Consider the following 16,218-nt stretch of genomic DNA (forward strand, 5'->3'; position numbering starts at 1 on the left):
CTGTCGTCAGTGACGGGTGCAAGGCAGAGCCTGCGGGACCCCTGCATCTCGAAGGAGGAAGGCCCCCCTGGCCTTCTTTTTGTTTTGGTGGGTGCCATTGGAGGTGCTGGCTTGTACCTGTCTCTTGATCTTGTTAGCACTGGTTCCTTACAATGAATACCTTTAAAGTTTCGGTAGGGACAGTCAAGGTTTGATCCTCCTCCGGGCCTCTGCGGAGTGGAGTGTTGTGTAGGAATTATGTTAAGAAACTATTACACGTCGATTTTTATCCAATATGTAAATCAAGAAAAAAACAATGCCATGGCGTATATATTTCGGGGCCACAAACGCTGTTTGTCTGTGGGATAAAGTGACGTGGCATGATATATTCATGTAGCAGCGATGACGAAGATGTGGATGATTATCTCAAGAGTGTGTCTCGCAATTTTATTTCAGAAAAATAAACGGCTGCATCCCAGCAATCAGGAACAAGGTGCCTCCATGTCTTCCAACTGCAAGTTCTCCCTGCAGCAGTTGGCCGAATACTACAGGAGCCCAGGGATGAGGATCATTCTTCTCTTCACTCCGCTCATCTGGTTTTTGCAGAGACCTCGGTTTGGCCATCATAAAACAACTTTGCCAGGCAACGGCTAGGACACCTGTGAACTGTAACACACACTCAATAGCCATTATTGATTCACTTCTTAACGAGCATGTTGTCGAACCTGCAGTGACAATCCATTTATGTACGTGGCCTGACGGGGCTGATGGACGGTTGTTCCATTCTGATGTCCACGCCCGCCACTCCTTCCTGGGCCGTCGCATCAGGTGGAGTTCCTCGCTGGGGGAATCTTAATTCTGCTGGAGCTAATAATTCCTGACGGTGGGTACACTTTTTTTTATATAGGCTTTATCTAATTCAAACGCGGCAGACTGGCATGACTCATACTTATGATATATATATAGAAAGGATTTCAATTTTAAGATTTTCGGCAAATGGTCTACCTGCTATATATCTGTCTACTAATAAAATCATTCATAAGGTTTAACAAGAATAGGTGGCGTGTTTTAAATGCGTTTACTCATTACAGACTACCCATGGGTCAGAGTGGGTGCTGGTGATGGTCGGATTCCTCCTGGTAGCCGGCGCCTTCCAAGTGAGCCTCTCTTGCTAGCGAGACGTCAGAGCTGCCTGTCAGTGTCGATGATTAACCGACAATATGTATCCTTCAACGCCTCAAAACTCAATTTTTCCACCTATCAACTCTACAATCTTGAAAAAGTATCCCTATTCGGTAACACTCAGATGTCACCTTCTTCATTAAACATCCCTCGGTTTAACTCAAAATCTTAACTGAAAACGTCATCATCTCTTCTTTCACTAAATCAGCTTCCTCGAGTTTGGGCGTTCTTCGTCTCTACCAGCTATTTTCTTAGTTGCTTCCATATATAAGGGCCTTGTCCGTCGTATGGAACCATACTCATGAGTTGGGCTCCACCTAAAAGCTCTCTCAGGTTGAGTAGAGTCTAAGCCCGTTCTGTGCCGACTCTGGGCACGACAACCCAGCGACTTTTGGATCTGACAAGTCGGCTCCACGCTCAAGATAAAGATTTTTGGCGTCTTGGTGTCGGCTAGCATGATTATCTGTCTGGGGCTGCCAACTAGTTGCCAGCATGTCTGAAATGTGCTGGCAACTGAATCTCTCAAGAAAGTCTCAACGGTCATTGAAATGGAGCCATGTTATCTCACAGAGTGCGACTGAACCGATTGGCACGCTGGACAATCAGGAACAAGGTGCCTCCATGTCTTCCAACTGCAAGTTCTCCCTGCAGCAGTTGGCCGAATACTACAGGAGCCCAGGGATGAGGATCATTCTTCTCTTCACTCCGCTCATCTGGTTTTTGCAGAGTTTTGTGTACCTCGGTTTGGCCATCAACGCAAACAACTTTGCCAGGCAAGGCTGACTTGGACTCATGAACTGTAACACACACTCAATAGCCATTATTGATTCACTTCTTAACGAGCATGTTGTCGAACCTTGCAGTGACAATCCATTTATGTACGTGGGCCTGACGGGGCTGATGGACGGTTGTTCCATTCTGATGTCCACGCCCGCCACTCCCTTCCTGGGCCGTCGCGTCATGATCGGGGTGGAGTTCCTCGCTGGGGGAATCTTAATTCTGCTGGAGCTAATAATTCCTGACGGTGGGTACACTTTTTTTTATATAGGCTTTATCTAATTCAAACGCGGCAGACTGGCATGACTCATACTTATGGGGGATATTATATACACCAAAGAAAGTTTCAATTTTTAAGATATTTTCGGCAAATGGTTTCTACCTTAATGCTATATCTGTCTACCTAATGTTAAGAATCATTCATAAGGTTTAACAAGAATAGGTGGCGTGTTTTAAAATGCGTTTACTCATTACAGACTACCCATGGGTCAAGTGGGTGCTGGTGATGGTCGGATTCCTCCTGGTAGCCGGCGCCTTCCAAGTGAGCCTCTCTTGCTAGCGAAACGCAGAGCTGCCTGTCAGTGTCGATGATTAACCGACAATATGTATCCTTCAACGCCTCAAAAACTCAATTTTTCCACCTATCAACTCTACACAATCTTCGAAACACCTATCCCCTATTCTTCGATAACACTCAGATGTCACCTTCTTCATTAAACATCCTCGGTCTATCCTTAACTCAAAATCTTAACTGAAAACGTCACATCTCTTCTTTCACTAAATCAGCTTCCTCGAGTTTGGGCGTTCTGTATCGTCTCTGCCAGCTATTTTCCCCCGCACAGTTGCTTCCATATATAAGGGCCTTGTCCGCCCTCGTATGGAGTATGCATCTCACGTGTTGGGGGCTCCACACACAAAGCTCTCTCAGATTGAGTAGAGTCTAAAGCCCCGTTCACACTGTGCCGACTCTGGGCCACGACAACCCAGCGACTTTTGGATCTGACAAGTCGGCTCCCACGCTCCAAGAATGGGGGGAGATTTTTTTGGCGTCTTGGTGTCGGCTAGCATGATTACCGACTGTCTGGGACATTCGGCCAACTAGTTGCCAGCATGTCTGCGATATGCTGGCAACTAGTCTCAAGACGAGTCTCAACGGTCATTTTTTGAAATGGAGCCATGTGTACGACAACCACGAATCTGCCGACCGATTGGCCGACACTCGCAAATGGTCTTGACGACAGTCTTGCAGATTGTTTGTCAACTGGTTGGCCAACAGTTGCCAAGGAGTTGGACGACGGTCTTCCTGACGGTCTTCGTGACTGCCTTGGCGACAGCCTTGCCGACTGTCGCCGAATTCTACCCAAAATTTTAAAAGGATATTTTGGCCGTAGACATCTTAATCGCAGTCTTCATGGGTCCTGGGGTATATAGGCTATAATGGGCCGAGACTACGTTGTGTCTACTTCTAGGGTTGGCACTCGTTCCTTAAAATACGGAATCGTTCTGTATTCGAGTGAAATGTAGCGTTCCGTTTTGAACCAGCACGGAACGACGTTTGTTCCGTATTTGGTTGTCTGAATGGTCAAGCAGATAAAATTCAGTATCTTAATATTGTAGTGAGCGCATTTTTCAGTTAATCACAAAACCAGTCTGTAAAATTTGTCAAGGTTAGTCCTAAGATACGTGTAAAATACGCGATGTAACGTCCCTCCCTCATCCCTCTTGCCTCCACCAGCAGCGTGCTGCGGCTGTCACTCATAGCATGCTCGAGAAATTTTAGTTGCCACCCGTTCCTTTAAATATGGATCCATTCCGTATAGGAGAGTGAAATGTTGCACAGTGTGACGGGGGCTTCGTGGTGCAGTGGTTAGCACTCTCGGCTCACAACCGAGAGAGCCCGGGTTCGATTCTCGGGCGGAGTGGAAAAGTTTGAGCGGCTTTTAAGAACATAAGAACATAAGAACGTGAGGAGTCTGCAAGAGATCGGTTGGCCTATACAAGGCAGCTCCTGTACACTCAACCCCACCTTACCTCACCATCCATAGCTTTATCTAACCTCTTCTTGAATGTATCTACGGTATTGGCACCCACAACATGGCCCCCAAGCCTGTTTCATTCGTCCACCACTCTATTGGTGAACCAATTCTTGCCTATGTCTTTGTTAAATCTGAATTTGTCTAACTTAAAACCATTGCTACACGCCGATACCCTACGCCCCTGTCCACCCAGCAGTGAATGGGTACCAGGTATTAATCGGGGGTTGTGTCCCGTCTCCTGAGATCTGTTCCCTTCTCCTATAATTCCTTCCCCTTCTGTCTCTCTCCAGCATATGACCACAGATGTTGCGCCGGCTAAACGAAACTTTCCAACTTTCACACTGTGGCGACTCTGGGCCACGACTACCCAGCGACTTCTGCATTTGACAAGTCAGCTCCCACGCTTCAAGAATTTTTTGGCGTCTTTTTGTCGGCTACCATGATTGCCGACTGTCTGGGACATTCGGCCAACTAGTTGGAAGAATGTCTGCGACATGCTGCCAACTAGTCTCAAGAAGAGTCTCAACGGTCAATTTTTGAAATGGCGTCATGTCTACGACAACCACGAATCTGCAGACTGTAGGGTACACGAGGTCTTGGGTGTTTATGTGAATGGGTCGGGCATGTTTTGAAAGAGGTCTAGAAACGGTCGCCAAATGCTGAGCGGACGTCGTGACGGGAGTCTGGAGTCGTGAGGTAGGGGTGGGCAGGTACCGGTACCAGTACCGGTACTAACGGTATCTGCTAAACGGTACGGTACCGGTACCAGATTGCTCGGTACCGGTACCAGTTGCTCGGATTTATTTATTGGATTTATTGATAATTCTTCATGTCCGATTTTTTTTTTAGGTTGCTAATAAATATTGTTATTGTTATTAGACTATGATCGAGTACATCCATAATAACTATACATGCTATTTTTTTATCGAAAAAATAGATATTCACTTCATTCAGAGAGAGAGAGAGAGAGAGAGAGAGAGAGATCACCACTCAGTGAGTGGATATCTCGGTGATGTGGGTATTCGACTCGATCATAGTCTAATAACAATCAGTAACTCAATAAATAAATCAAATAATGGACCGAGCGTCACTAAGATCCAAACGGTACCGCTACTAGTGGCAATGCGCAGTGCCGAGTGATCATTAAGCTTCCCGGAACCCAAGTGATCATGAGGTTTCGCGGTACCAGGTACCGATACCAGGTACCGGTCCTGGTACCGCGAAGAATCGATTCCTCGCGGTACCCGGTACCGGTACCTGGTACCGCGAAGCCTCATGATCACTTGGGTTCCGGGAAGCTTAATGATCACTCGGCACTGCGCATTGCCGCTAGTACCGGTACCGTTTGGATCTTAGTGACGCTCGGCGCTCGCCCGCCTCCATGTGGTATGGGCCCTTTGTGTAGACGCCGAGTCACTGCCCCGCTGACCGTCCCCCCAAGTTCCCACCATTTTGTCCTGCTTTCCGTTTCCATCACAGCTCCCGTTTCCATTATTTTATTATTTTATTTATATATTGGAGTTACTGGATAATTCTTGATGTCCGATTCTTTTTCTTTTTTAGGTTGCTAATAAATATTGTTATTTTTATTAGACTATGATCGAGTACATCCATAATAACTATACATGCTATTTTTTTATCGAAAAAATAAATATTCACTTCATTCAGAGAGAGAGAGAGAGAGAGAGAGAGAGAGAGAGAGAGAGAGAGAGAGAGAGAGAGAGAGAGAGAGAGAGAGATTTACATAGATTTACATATAAAATCAGACCACACAGACCCCATGGTCCAGACTAGGTGGTCTGTCCTTAAACCTAAGTAATTTTACATTAATCAGAAGGCTCCTAAACGTTGCATTTCTACTCTAGTTGATATTAAGCTGAAGGAGAGAGAGAGAGTTTTCTTTACAGGAAATTTATTTGGGAATTTCATCAGAAGTCATTAGAAAAAAAAAAAACTCCTTCGGGTACCGGTACCGGTACTAACGGTACTTGGGTTTTCGGTACCGGTACTACCGGTATTCAAATTAACGGTACTTGCCCATCCCTATCGTGAGGGTTAGCGCGAAAAACTATTCCATGCTAAACTTTCACGACAAGAGTCGGCAAGGGTCTGGACTAACCGTCATTTCCGGTTGAAATCTGAGGGGGGGTCGGGGACAGTCGTCAAGACAGTCGTCAACAGTCTTGGCTTGTCTTGAAACAGTCGTGACAACTGTCGGGGCCATTTTTCATATTTTTACCGTTTCCTGTCGGCACAGTCGTCGGTGCTGACTAGGCTACTTAAGAATGATGAGGGACTGTCGTGACGACAGTCTTCGCCTAATGAAGGACGTTCGTGACGAATGTCGGCTCAGAAATATTGGCTAACATTGCCACCATCAGGAAATTAATATTTCCATTTTACAATGACAAGCACAACAACATCGTCTGGGCATGGTTGTTTCACCCTGCACAAATTTGGGAGCCAGCACAACACGTACACATCCTTGCTGCCTCTTTCTTGTGTTGAATGACACAACTAGGGTTGCCACCCTGAGGTCAGAAAAATGTGGAATGCAACATCTCACTCTCCAGTACGGAATGGATCCATATTTAAAGGAACGGGTGGCAACCCTAAAATTTCTCGAGCATGCAATGAGTGACAGTCGCAGCACGCTGCTGGTGGAGGCAAGAGGGAGGGAGGAGGGACGTTACGTCGCGTATTTTACACCTATTTTAGGACGAACCTTGACAAATTTTACGGGCTGGTTTTGAGATTAACTGAAAAATGCGCTCACTACAATTTTAAGATAATGAATTTTATCTGCTAGACCATTCAGACAACCAAATACGGAACAAAAGCCGTTCCGTGCTGGTTCAAAACGGAACGCTACATTTCACTCACGAATACAGAACGATTCCGTATTTTATGGAACGTTTTTTTTTTTTTTTTTTTTTTTTTTTTACATCTGGCCTATGGCGCCGGTAGGCTATTACACTGGGGCATGATGGTCGGCCCGAGCCCGTCATGGTGCAGGCAATTGATTATTGGCTCATGCTGCTCCCCGGAGCTCATTCTTGATTTCACTTTCGCTGCACAGCTTCTTCTAGGGTCCGGGTTGATAGTGGTTATGAGGACAGCATTTGGGTAGTCTTAAGCCACTCGGCGATGACTGAAAGATCCCAGGTGGTTAGCGGCGTATTCGAACCCGCATCATCGACAGCGCGGCGGAATGCTGAGCCAGCATATTAACCAGTCAGCCACCGCCTCCCCAAACCCTAGAAGTAGACACAACGTAGTCTCGGCCCATTATAGCCTATATACCCCAGGACCCATGAAGACTGCGATTAAGATGTCTACGGCCAAAATATCCTTTTAAAATTTTGGGTAGAATTCGGCGACAGTCGGCAAGGCTATCGCCAAGACAGTCACGAAGACCGTCGGCCAACTCCTTGGCAACTGTCGGCCAACCAGTTGACAGACAATCTGCAAGACTGTCGTCAAGACCATTTGCGAGTGTCGGCCAATCGGTCGGCAGATTCGTGGTTGTTGTAGACATGGCTCCATTTCAAAAAATGACCGTTGAGACTCGTCTTGAGACTAGTTGCCAGCATATCGCAGACATGCTGGCAACTAGTTGGCCGAATGTCCCAGACAGTCGGCATTCATGGTAGCCGACACCAAGACGCCAAAAAAATCTCCCCCCATTCTTGAAGCGTGGGAGCCGACTTGTCAGATCCAAAAGTCGCTGGGTTGTCGTGGCCCAGAGTCGGCACAGTGTGAACGGGGCTAAAGGCTCTTCATCTCATCAACTCCTCTCCTCATACTGACAGTCTCCTACCTCTTAAATTCCGCCGCCATATTGCCACTCTTTCTATCTTCTATCGACATTTTCACGCTGACTGTTCTTCTGAAGCTGCTAACTGCATGCCTCCCTCCTTTCCGCGGCCCCGCTGCACACGACTATCTACTTAAATCATCCCTATACTGTCCAAATCCCTTATGCAATAGTTAAGCATCATCTTCACTCTTCATCCCTCACGCTGGTAAACTCTGGAACAATCTCCCTTCATCAGTGTTTCCTACTGCCTATGACTTGAACTCTTTCAAGAGGAGAGTATCAGGGCCCATACTTATAAAGCTAACACTTCGTCTCAGGCTCGTCTTAAGAGCCCAAAACGGCCCTGTGGAGTCCTGTATCCTGGGTGTTAATCTGAGACGCGGCGCGAGTAGTAAAAGTTGGTCCCGGGCGGGCATAAATCCTGGGTCTTCGTCTGAGGCAGCGACCTTCAAATGTAAACATTACCGGGTGTTGCCAGACAGCCAGCGTGCCTCATCAAATCGTCTTACATTCAAACGCTCATTATAGTCTTACAAAACCTTATTATTATGGATAGGATGTACTTCTATTCAATACTTTCACCATTTTAAGGTATCTTACCCATTAGTTTTCATATGAGATAACTGGTCTCGCCGTTGTTGGCAGCTTTACTTTCCCCACTACCCGTGGCGGCTGGAGCCCCAGCTAGGGTGTACACTCACCTCTGAGACGAGACATAAATCAAACGCCTTACTTCTTTATAAGTATGGGCCCTGTCCTTTGAGCCAGCTTATAGACTGCTGAGTTGCTCGCTCGGCTCCGGCTACGGGTGCAAGATGCACCCATGCCCCCCGACCAGCTAGGCAGGGCCTCATGGCCTGAAGCCTAGCTCCTCTGCCGGGCTCTAACCATAGCCCCTCATGCCAACGAGCATGTAAATATTAAAAAAAAAAAAAAAAAAAAAACAGAACACCTCTCGTCCCGAAATTGACCTCTCTTTTTACCAGTCCTCTTAACGCACTTTTTTTTTTAAAAAGGAGCAGTAATTTGCGGACTTTTTTCACTATTGCTTTTTATTTCCCCTTGAGCTGTTTCTTTTACTGTATTATATATATATATATATATATATATATATATATATATATATATATATATATATATATATATATATATGTGTTTATATATATATATATAAAACTCTCTCTCTCTCTCTCTATACATAGATATATATATATATATCTATATATCTGTCTATATATATATATATATCTATATATATATATATATAGATATATATATATATATATATATATATATATATATATATATATTTATATATATATATATATATATATAAATATATATATACACACACACACACACCCATATATATATATATATATATATATATATATATATATATATATATATATATATATATATATATATATATATATATATATATATATATTTTGTCTCGCACAGAAACAACCCTTCGAGCAGGATCGACATCCGGGCAGCGTGCCACGTGCCCATATAGCTGGATTAGGCGTCCATGAACTATGTTGGTCACAGGCTTCGATCCAGTTTCATGAAGTAGACGATGGTTCTGCGCTAAGTCATTCCAGTGATCCTTCATGATCATGTGAAGGCACTTGATACCAAAGATATCGACATGCCTCTCAAGTCACTACTCGGTGTCCGTGTTTCACAGACAGACAGACAAACAGAGCACAAGTGAACTAATGATTCGAATCTTTGTCCACCTACGTAGATATCGACAACCCCATATACCCTTGTTGAGCGAGTCCATAACAATGTAGACGAGGTTATTCCGTTGAGTGAGTGGCTGGCAAGACCCTCTATTGTTATTCATTACGTTACCAAAGTATTTGAAACTTTTAGTGACCTCAGTGTCCTCACCACGTGAACAGACTGAGCTGTGTAATTCATTAACCTTCCAAACGACTGGACCTTGGTTTTGGCCCAGGAAACCTTTAATCCCAGTGGCTTCGCTTCTTCGTGCAGCACTTCGAAAGCCATGACCTAGACCTCCAGTGATTCCCTGAAAAGTACAGCATCATCAGCAAAAACAAGGTCAGTGTCCTTGATGTAGCCGCGTATATTGACGTATATTGCTCATGCGGATTCGCAACCAGCTGCTGAAGCTGCAGAGTCCGGGGTCACGCACAGTGCGTCGAAAACTGATCATAACCTAGTAGGGTGCAGTCATATCTCCTACACATCCACAAAAACTAGAGTACTGCCACATTTCCCACACGCAGTCCATCACATTTCCTACACAAAACAAGCATCCAGCACATTTCCTGCACAAAAACTCGGTACCCAGCGTATCTCCTACACAAAACGGTACCTCCGGCGTAACTCATACAGTTACTGTCATATCTGCCACAATTCTGCAATCACATGGAATGTACAGAAGTGAAATACTAACGAATCCGAAGTTTTGCGGAGGAAACACAGTTGCATTATGCATGAGAGAGTGTAAAACGCTTGAGAATATGAATGTGGGATTTTTTTTCTTTAACATAGGTACATCAACTGACACTGTAAAATAAGGTAAAACCGGATTTCTTGAGAACAATAATTTCAAAGGAACTTTTTGAATTAATACCTCAATCCTGTCATGCATGATATTGCGACAAGAGGGACATTTTACAGGGTTATGATGTGCTGCTACTAGAAGAGTAGCTTTTCAACCTGCACAGGAGGCAACGTGTCGGCAGGGCAGAAAAACCACTGCCCTGGACAGGATGACCGCAGTGGAGCACAAGGCCTAAAAATGCCATCTCTCCTTAGTTGGGGAAAAGTTGGTGTCGTCCTTCCTCGACTTGACTCGTGTCTGAACGTGAACCAGACTTCTCTCCCAATGTAGAATGACTGACTGGAATTCTGTAGGAATTGTGACTCGCTGCCTTTCTTGGTGTATATAGGAAATGTGACTTGAGCCCTGTAGAAATTGTGACAATATTTTTTTGTGTGTGTGTAGATGTGCAGTATCTGTATTAATATCTCATTACTCTAAAATGTGAATCAAAATTATTGTGGAGCATATATTGGCAGTACCAGGGTCACTGACCTTGTTTACTTTTGGCGATAATGCTGTAATATCTGCGAAGTCGCTGGAGGTTCTGGTGATGGCTCTCGAAGCACTGAACGAGAAGGCGAAGCTTTGGTATACTTCACTGCTCGGGTCAAGACACATGTACAGGTGTTTGGAGCCTTGCCAGATGTAACAATACAGTCTGCTCATGCTTGTGGTGAGGACATTGATATCTTGGAAAATTTCGCCTACTTCGGTAGCGCAGTTCAGAACAACGTCAGGTCTCAAGAAGTCTTACGGCGGATTGGTTTGGCAAATCCGCCGTAAGACTCCATGGACTCGCTCAGCACGAGTATATGGCGTTGTAGATACCTGTGCTTAAAGACAAAGATTCGGATCTTCAAGGTGGTTATGGTGGTGGTGGCTGCGAGACATGGACACTGAACAGTGACTTAATGAAGCGAATTAATGCGTTGGGTAATAACTGGCTACGCAAAGCTATGCGATATCGCTAGAATGACTTGTGTCAAACCGACGATTACTTTGTGAGACTGATTCTAGGCCTGTTACCTGCAAAGTTCCACTATACTATAAGGGAATATGGCATGCTACATATAAGTCGACCAGCCTAGCGGGCTGTTTCTTTAAGAGACAACCCCGAGTGAAGGAGGCTAAGGGGTCGCCCGCAGAGCTTGTGGCTTGAGCAAGTCTATAGATCCCGCCATGAGGTACTTGGGATGGTAAGAGGGCCTGGATGGAGATTTGCGGCGTCGTTCGACACAACCTGGCGCATGCCTCGATAGATTGATTTATTACCAGGCTGTGAGGACTGTAAGTGGTTGGTATGACTGACATTGGCTACTTTTGGCAGGTGAACTTTATCTACGCTCCTGAGCTCTTCCCGACGCAGGCCCGTGCGAGGGGCTTTGCTCTTGTCAACACTGTGGGATCAATCGGCTTCATGTTCTCGCCGCTCATCACAACCATTTTCGTGAGTCCTCCATGCATTTACTCCTCACCATTCTATGCTCTATGGTGTCAGTCATTTTTAATGTCCATCTCCACACCAGTTTTATGCAGTTACCTTGTAAGGTTCTGGTAGTCAGCTTCATACAATGTTGGGATGAACCATCTCCTTCATTATGCCACTTTTATTTGTTTTCTTTTTCCTACAACGTATAATCAGACTGCTCATCAGTACTTAATCTTGATCAAAATTAAGAGTGATCATATGTGTGATCTCTGGCTACTCGACGGCGGCCCAGAGTCAGAGGCTAGAAGAAATGAGCTACAAGGCCCTCGTTCTCACCTTGCATGAGCTGAGCAGTCGAGTGCCGCCTTCCCTCCTGTAGTTAGTATCAAGGAATAGTCTGAATCAGTATCGAGAAGCTGCGACATTTTCCTTTTGTGCATGGTTACCAGTTTTTTGTTTTGCTTTTTAGTTTCATTCCTTTCACTGGTAACTTCTTAAACCACCTTCTTTCGTTTGTATTTCTTCTCTCCTATGACTTTATCAAAGGTTTCAAGAGCGGAGTTTTAACCCGGTAGCTGCGGGGATCATGTTTCTTAAAGGCCCCTCTAAGCAAATTAATGAGAAAAAATCATCACTCACGCAAACCATTTCATAATATATATATTATATCTGTTTTGTGTCATCTCTTTCATCATCATCTTTTATAATTTGGCATATCATGGAAGAAATTTTGGTCTCACGGTACACACAAAGCCACACTTTGGGTTGCCGTTGTTAAGACACTTTCCAAGCCTAGACTGATCACTCTTTGGGGCGTCTTCTATATGCTCTTTAGGTAGGAGGGTAGGAGGCGCGTTGTGATTATGTTTTACTTTATCCTGGTATGTTCCCCTTTCCCTTATTTCTTTGTCTCGTGAAATAATTCAAGATGGCCATTGCCAAGTAGAAGACCAAGTTAAAGTTCAGAATATATAGAGTACAATGAGCCAACGCTAGAACGAACGAACACACACACACACACACACACACACACACACACACACACACACACACACACACACACACACACACACACACCAGGAATATGAGTGCATAAGATAATCGCCTTCCTGCCCTTCTTTATGTGTTTGTTCTTCCCCCCAGGCAAGCTTCAGCCCGTGGGCCCCCGGGTTGGTGTTCGGGTGCTCGGGTATCCTGGCGAGCATGCTGGTGCTGCCGCTGCCGGAGACGAACAAGAAGCCGCTACCTGAGACACTTCAGGACGTGGACGAACGTTACTGGGAGGACAGAATCAAGTCTAAGAAGTCTAAGGCAGGCGGCATTGATAATCTCAGTTACAAGCATGATGTGAAAAGCAGGGACAAGATCGACACTGAAGGCTAGCAAGACTTAAAAGAGTGGGGAACAAAAGTGAGGTTTATTCCTATCAACTTTTTCGGCTGTCATAGAGAATCGGTTTTCATGCCTTGTATTGCACAACTAATGAGTCGTTACATCTCTGGTGCCCTTCTCATCTTGCTGTGTGTCCAAGCCGTCCTACAGCGTAATGCTGCTTTCGTAGGGGAAGGTGGGGCAAAACGGCACCCTTAAGGTTTCACTCCAAATTTTGGAGCAATTTTGTACTATATTCAGAGATAATTGGTGTTTTTGCAATCTATATTCATCATTAAACAAAATAAACTATCTTTGGAAGAACCACTTTGGATCCTTTACTCATGAGAATAAAAAACAAAGCCACAGGTGGGCCATTTTGTACAAAGGGTGGGGCAAAACGGACCTCACATATGGGGCAAAATGGCCCTCATATGAATGTGCTTGGTAACATGCCAAAACATACGTTTTGATAGAGAATCACACTAGAAAGATTACTTAACATAAAACTAAAATAATCTAGTTCGTATTTCAATAGAAAATAATTGCTCTTAGGCTCAGAAGCATGAGCAACAATGAATTCCTATAAACTACTCACAAATGAAGTGATATTACCTTCCTGAACGTAAAAGTTCTTCCATTACAAAATAAATGATCTGTGGCTCAACAGCATGAACACCAACGAACTCTCATGAAACTACTCACAAGTGAAAGTGAAATTACCTTTCTGAACATAAAAGTTCTTTATCCATTACAAAAAATATTGTTCTTTTGCTCAATAGCATAAACAGCATGAACTCACAAATGAAAAGTGACATTACCTTCCTAAACATAAAATTAATATATATATATATATATATATATATATATATATATATATATATATATATATATATATATATATATATATATATATATATATATATATATATATATATATATAAAAGAAACAGAGAACACTTTGTCTTTATCTTTGTTCAGTGAAGTTGTGAGTTAGTTAGCAGCAAAAATTGATTATTGTTAAGTGGGCCGTTTTGCCCCAAGGGCAATGAAAATGTTAACAACAGTCTCAGCGGAACAATGGTGGTGCAGAAAAATGTTTCAGTAGTCAGACTCATTCACAGAGTAACACCAAAGAATCATGCAATAACACATTAAATTATGAGTCACAGTATTCCTACAAACACGATTTTATCAGACCCTTACCAATAGATCAGCTGGTGATAAAATATTCTGGGATTTTTCACACACAAACAAACGACGGCGTCCAAATTTGCCCCGATGTTACAGCTGACTAATGAGCTGAGGAGTAACTCCATATCATTATCAATAGCTAACGGAAGTTAAAAACACAGAAAACGGGGTGGTCCATAACTACCCACCTGTGCCATTTTGCCCCACCTTCCCCTACTGGGCAACTATACGCTGGATGATCGTCGCACGCATAAGATACTGAAGACATCGAAATATTTGAGAAAGAAACTTTCAGTTGGTCGATTTTTGTGTTACCCAGCTTGCAGAAGTGCAAATTTCGAGCAGATGAGTGTCATGCACTCTGCTCGGTAGAATGCTGTTCCAGAACCACTATATAGCTGCCCATTAGTAATGAATGCAATCTCTGCATTGGATTCTTGTTACGCCAGCTATTTTACTGCTGACCATTTTAACATTTTAAAGTATTCACAACAAAGTAATTTGCACAGTGCATCATGGATATGATTGCACGATTGAGCATATAGCAACACTCTCCATATTTGAATGTTATGCACACAACAAAAAATCAAAATCCAACAGTGGCGATTATCCAGAGTTGTAGCGCTAGATGATGTGTTGATTCAAATACATGAAGTGAACAATAAATTTGCAACTCGTTTTGAAAGACCCTATCAAGTTATTTGTGAAAGCGGAAAAAAATTATACATGCTCTACATACTTAACAACTTATGCTGTCAAAATTGTCCACCTGACCACGCGAAGCGAGTCTCTCGGATTGACGGGAGGAGCTTCGCGCTCTTCGGCCAATCCAGTCTACAGTACGAGGAGCTGCCTCGTACAGGCCTACCGGCCTCTTGCAGACTCCTGCGTTCTTATGTTCTTATGTTCTCCTTCATAGGAACATCGCAAGAAGTTAAGCTCAAACTCAACAGGGGCAACGGGATTAGGTCACATATAAAACACCCACAAAAAATACAATTTAAAGATTATGTAGCATAGTGGTTAGTGAGCTCGGCTCATAACCAAGAGGTTCTTGGTTCGATTCCCGGACAGAGTGGAGACGGACGAGCATTCTCCATAAGAACCCTCCCCCCTGCCTCCCCAGCAGTGAATGGCTACTGGGCGTGAGTTGTGGCCCTCGGGGGTTGGGTTCTGCCTTTCGTGTGTGTGTATGTTTGTGCATGTGTGTGTGTGTGTGTGTGTGTGTGTGTGGCGGGGGGGAGAGAGAGAGGGAGAGGGGGGATATGGGAGTGGGAAACATCATTTTGACGGGGAATCAATCAAAACCCTCGTAGGACTGACATAAGTGGGACAAAATCACCGAAGATAAAACCTCATCTGTTAAAGAGTAAGATAGGAAAAATAATGTTATATTTTATTTTCTGTTTTCAGACTTTAATGCCATTTGATACCATAGCATATAAGGAAAATAATGATTAAAGGTATGTAATACTGAAGTAATCATTAAAACATTATAATCTTTCTCAGTGTTGGTTCTTTCCAGCAAAACATTGTTCTGTTTACCTGAGCAATCTTTCAGAAATGGTTTAACGCAGTCAGGGATTGCTGGAGACGGCAGGTCAAATAATGAGAGGTTGTATTACGTAAGGTAAGGGGGCACAGTAGGAGGCGACCCTCCACCCCCTCTCCTTTGGGAGATGTGTTAGGTTTGTTCAGCAATTATTTTCGATAAATACTTGTGATACCGTTCGCACTAGTTCTTATATTCACTTATTGTTACCTGCTGTGAGGACAAAACGTGTGATAATAAGAATAAAAATATGATAAGTCGGCTATTAGCCGACTAAAGACTCTTGCAAGG

The 16,218-nt window shown here is 43.9% G+C and overlaps 1 protein-coding gene across 1 annotated transcript; it reads left to right on the top strand.

Annotated features, from left to right (window-relative positions):
- The first annotated feature begins 398 nt into the window (after positions 1–398).
- LOC126988904 (solute carrier family 22 member 6-like) lies at positions 399–15,879 on the top strand. The gene is made up of 5 exons (XM_050847293.1): positions 399–575; positions 2,025–2,185; positions 2,415–2,479; positions 11,709–11,828; positions 12,954–15,879. Exons 1-5 carry the CDS (start codon positions 481–483, stop codon positions 13,191–13,193), a joined length of 681 nt encoding a protein of 226 aa, XP_050703250.1. The 5' UTR covers positions 399–480; the 3' UTR covers positions 13,194–15,879.
- Positions 15,880–16,218: the final 339 nt, after the last annotated feature.

This window comes from Eriocheir sinensis, unplaced genomic scaffold (genome assembly GCF_024679095.1).
Source record: "Eriocheir sinensis breed Jianghai 21 unplaced genomic scaffold, ASM2467909v1 Scaffold1002, whole genome shotgun sequence".
In the NCBI taxonomy this organism is placed as follows: Eukaryota; Metazoa; Arthropoda; class Malacostraca; order Decapoda; family Varunidae; genus Eriocheir; species Eriocheir sinensis.

Excerpts from the sequence above, each read along its gene's own strand:
- LOC126988904 (XM_050847293.1), top strand. The coding sequence starts at position 481 with ATGTCTTCCAACTGCAAGTTCTCCCTGCAGCAGTTGGCCGAATACTAC. Across the intron at positions 576-2,024 it reads CTCTTCACTCCGCTCATCTG|TGACAATCCATTTATGTACG; the intron begins GTTTTTGCAGAG and ends CGAACCTTGCAG. Across the intron at positions 11,829-12,953 it reads CGCTCATCACAACCATTTTC|GCAAGCTTCAGCCCGTGGGC; the intron begins GTGAGTCCTCCA and ends TCTTCCCCCCAG.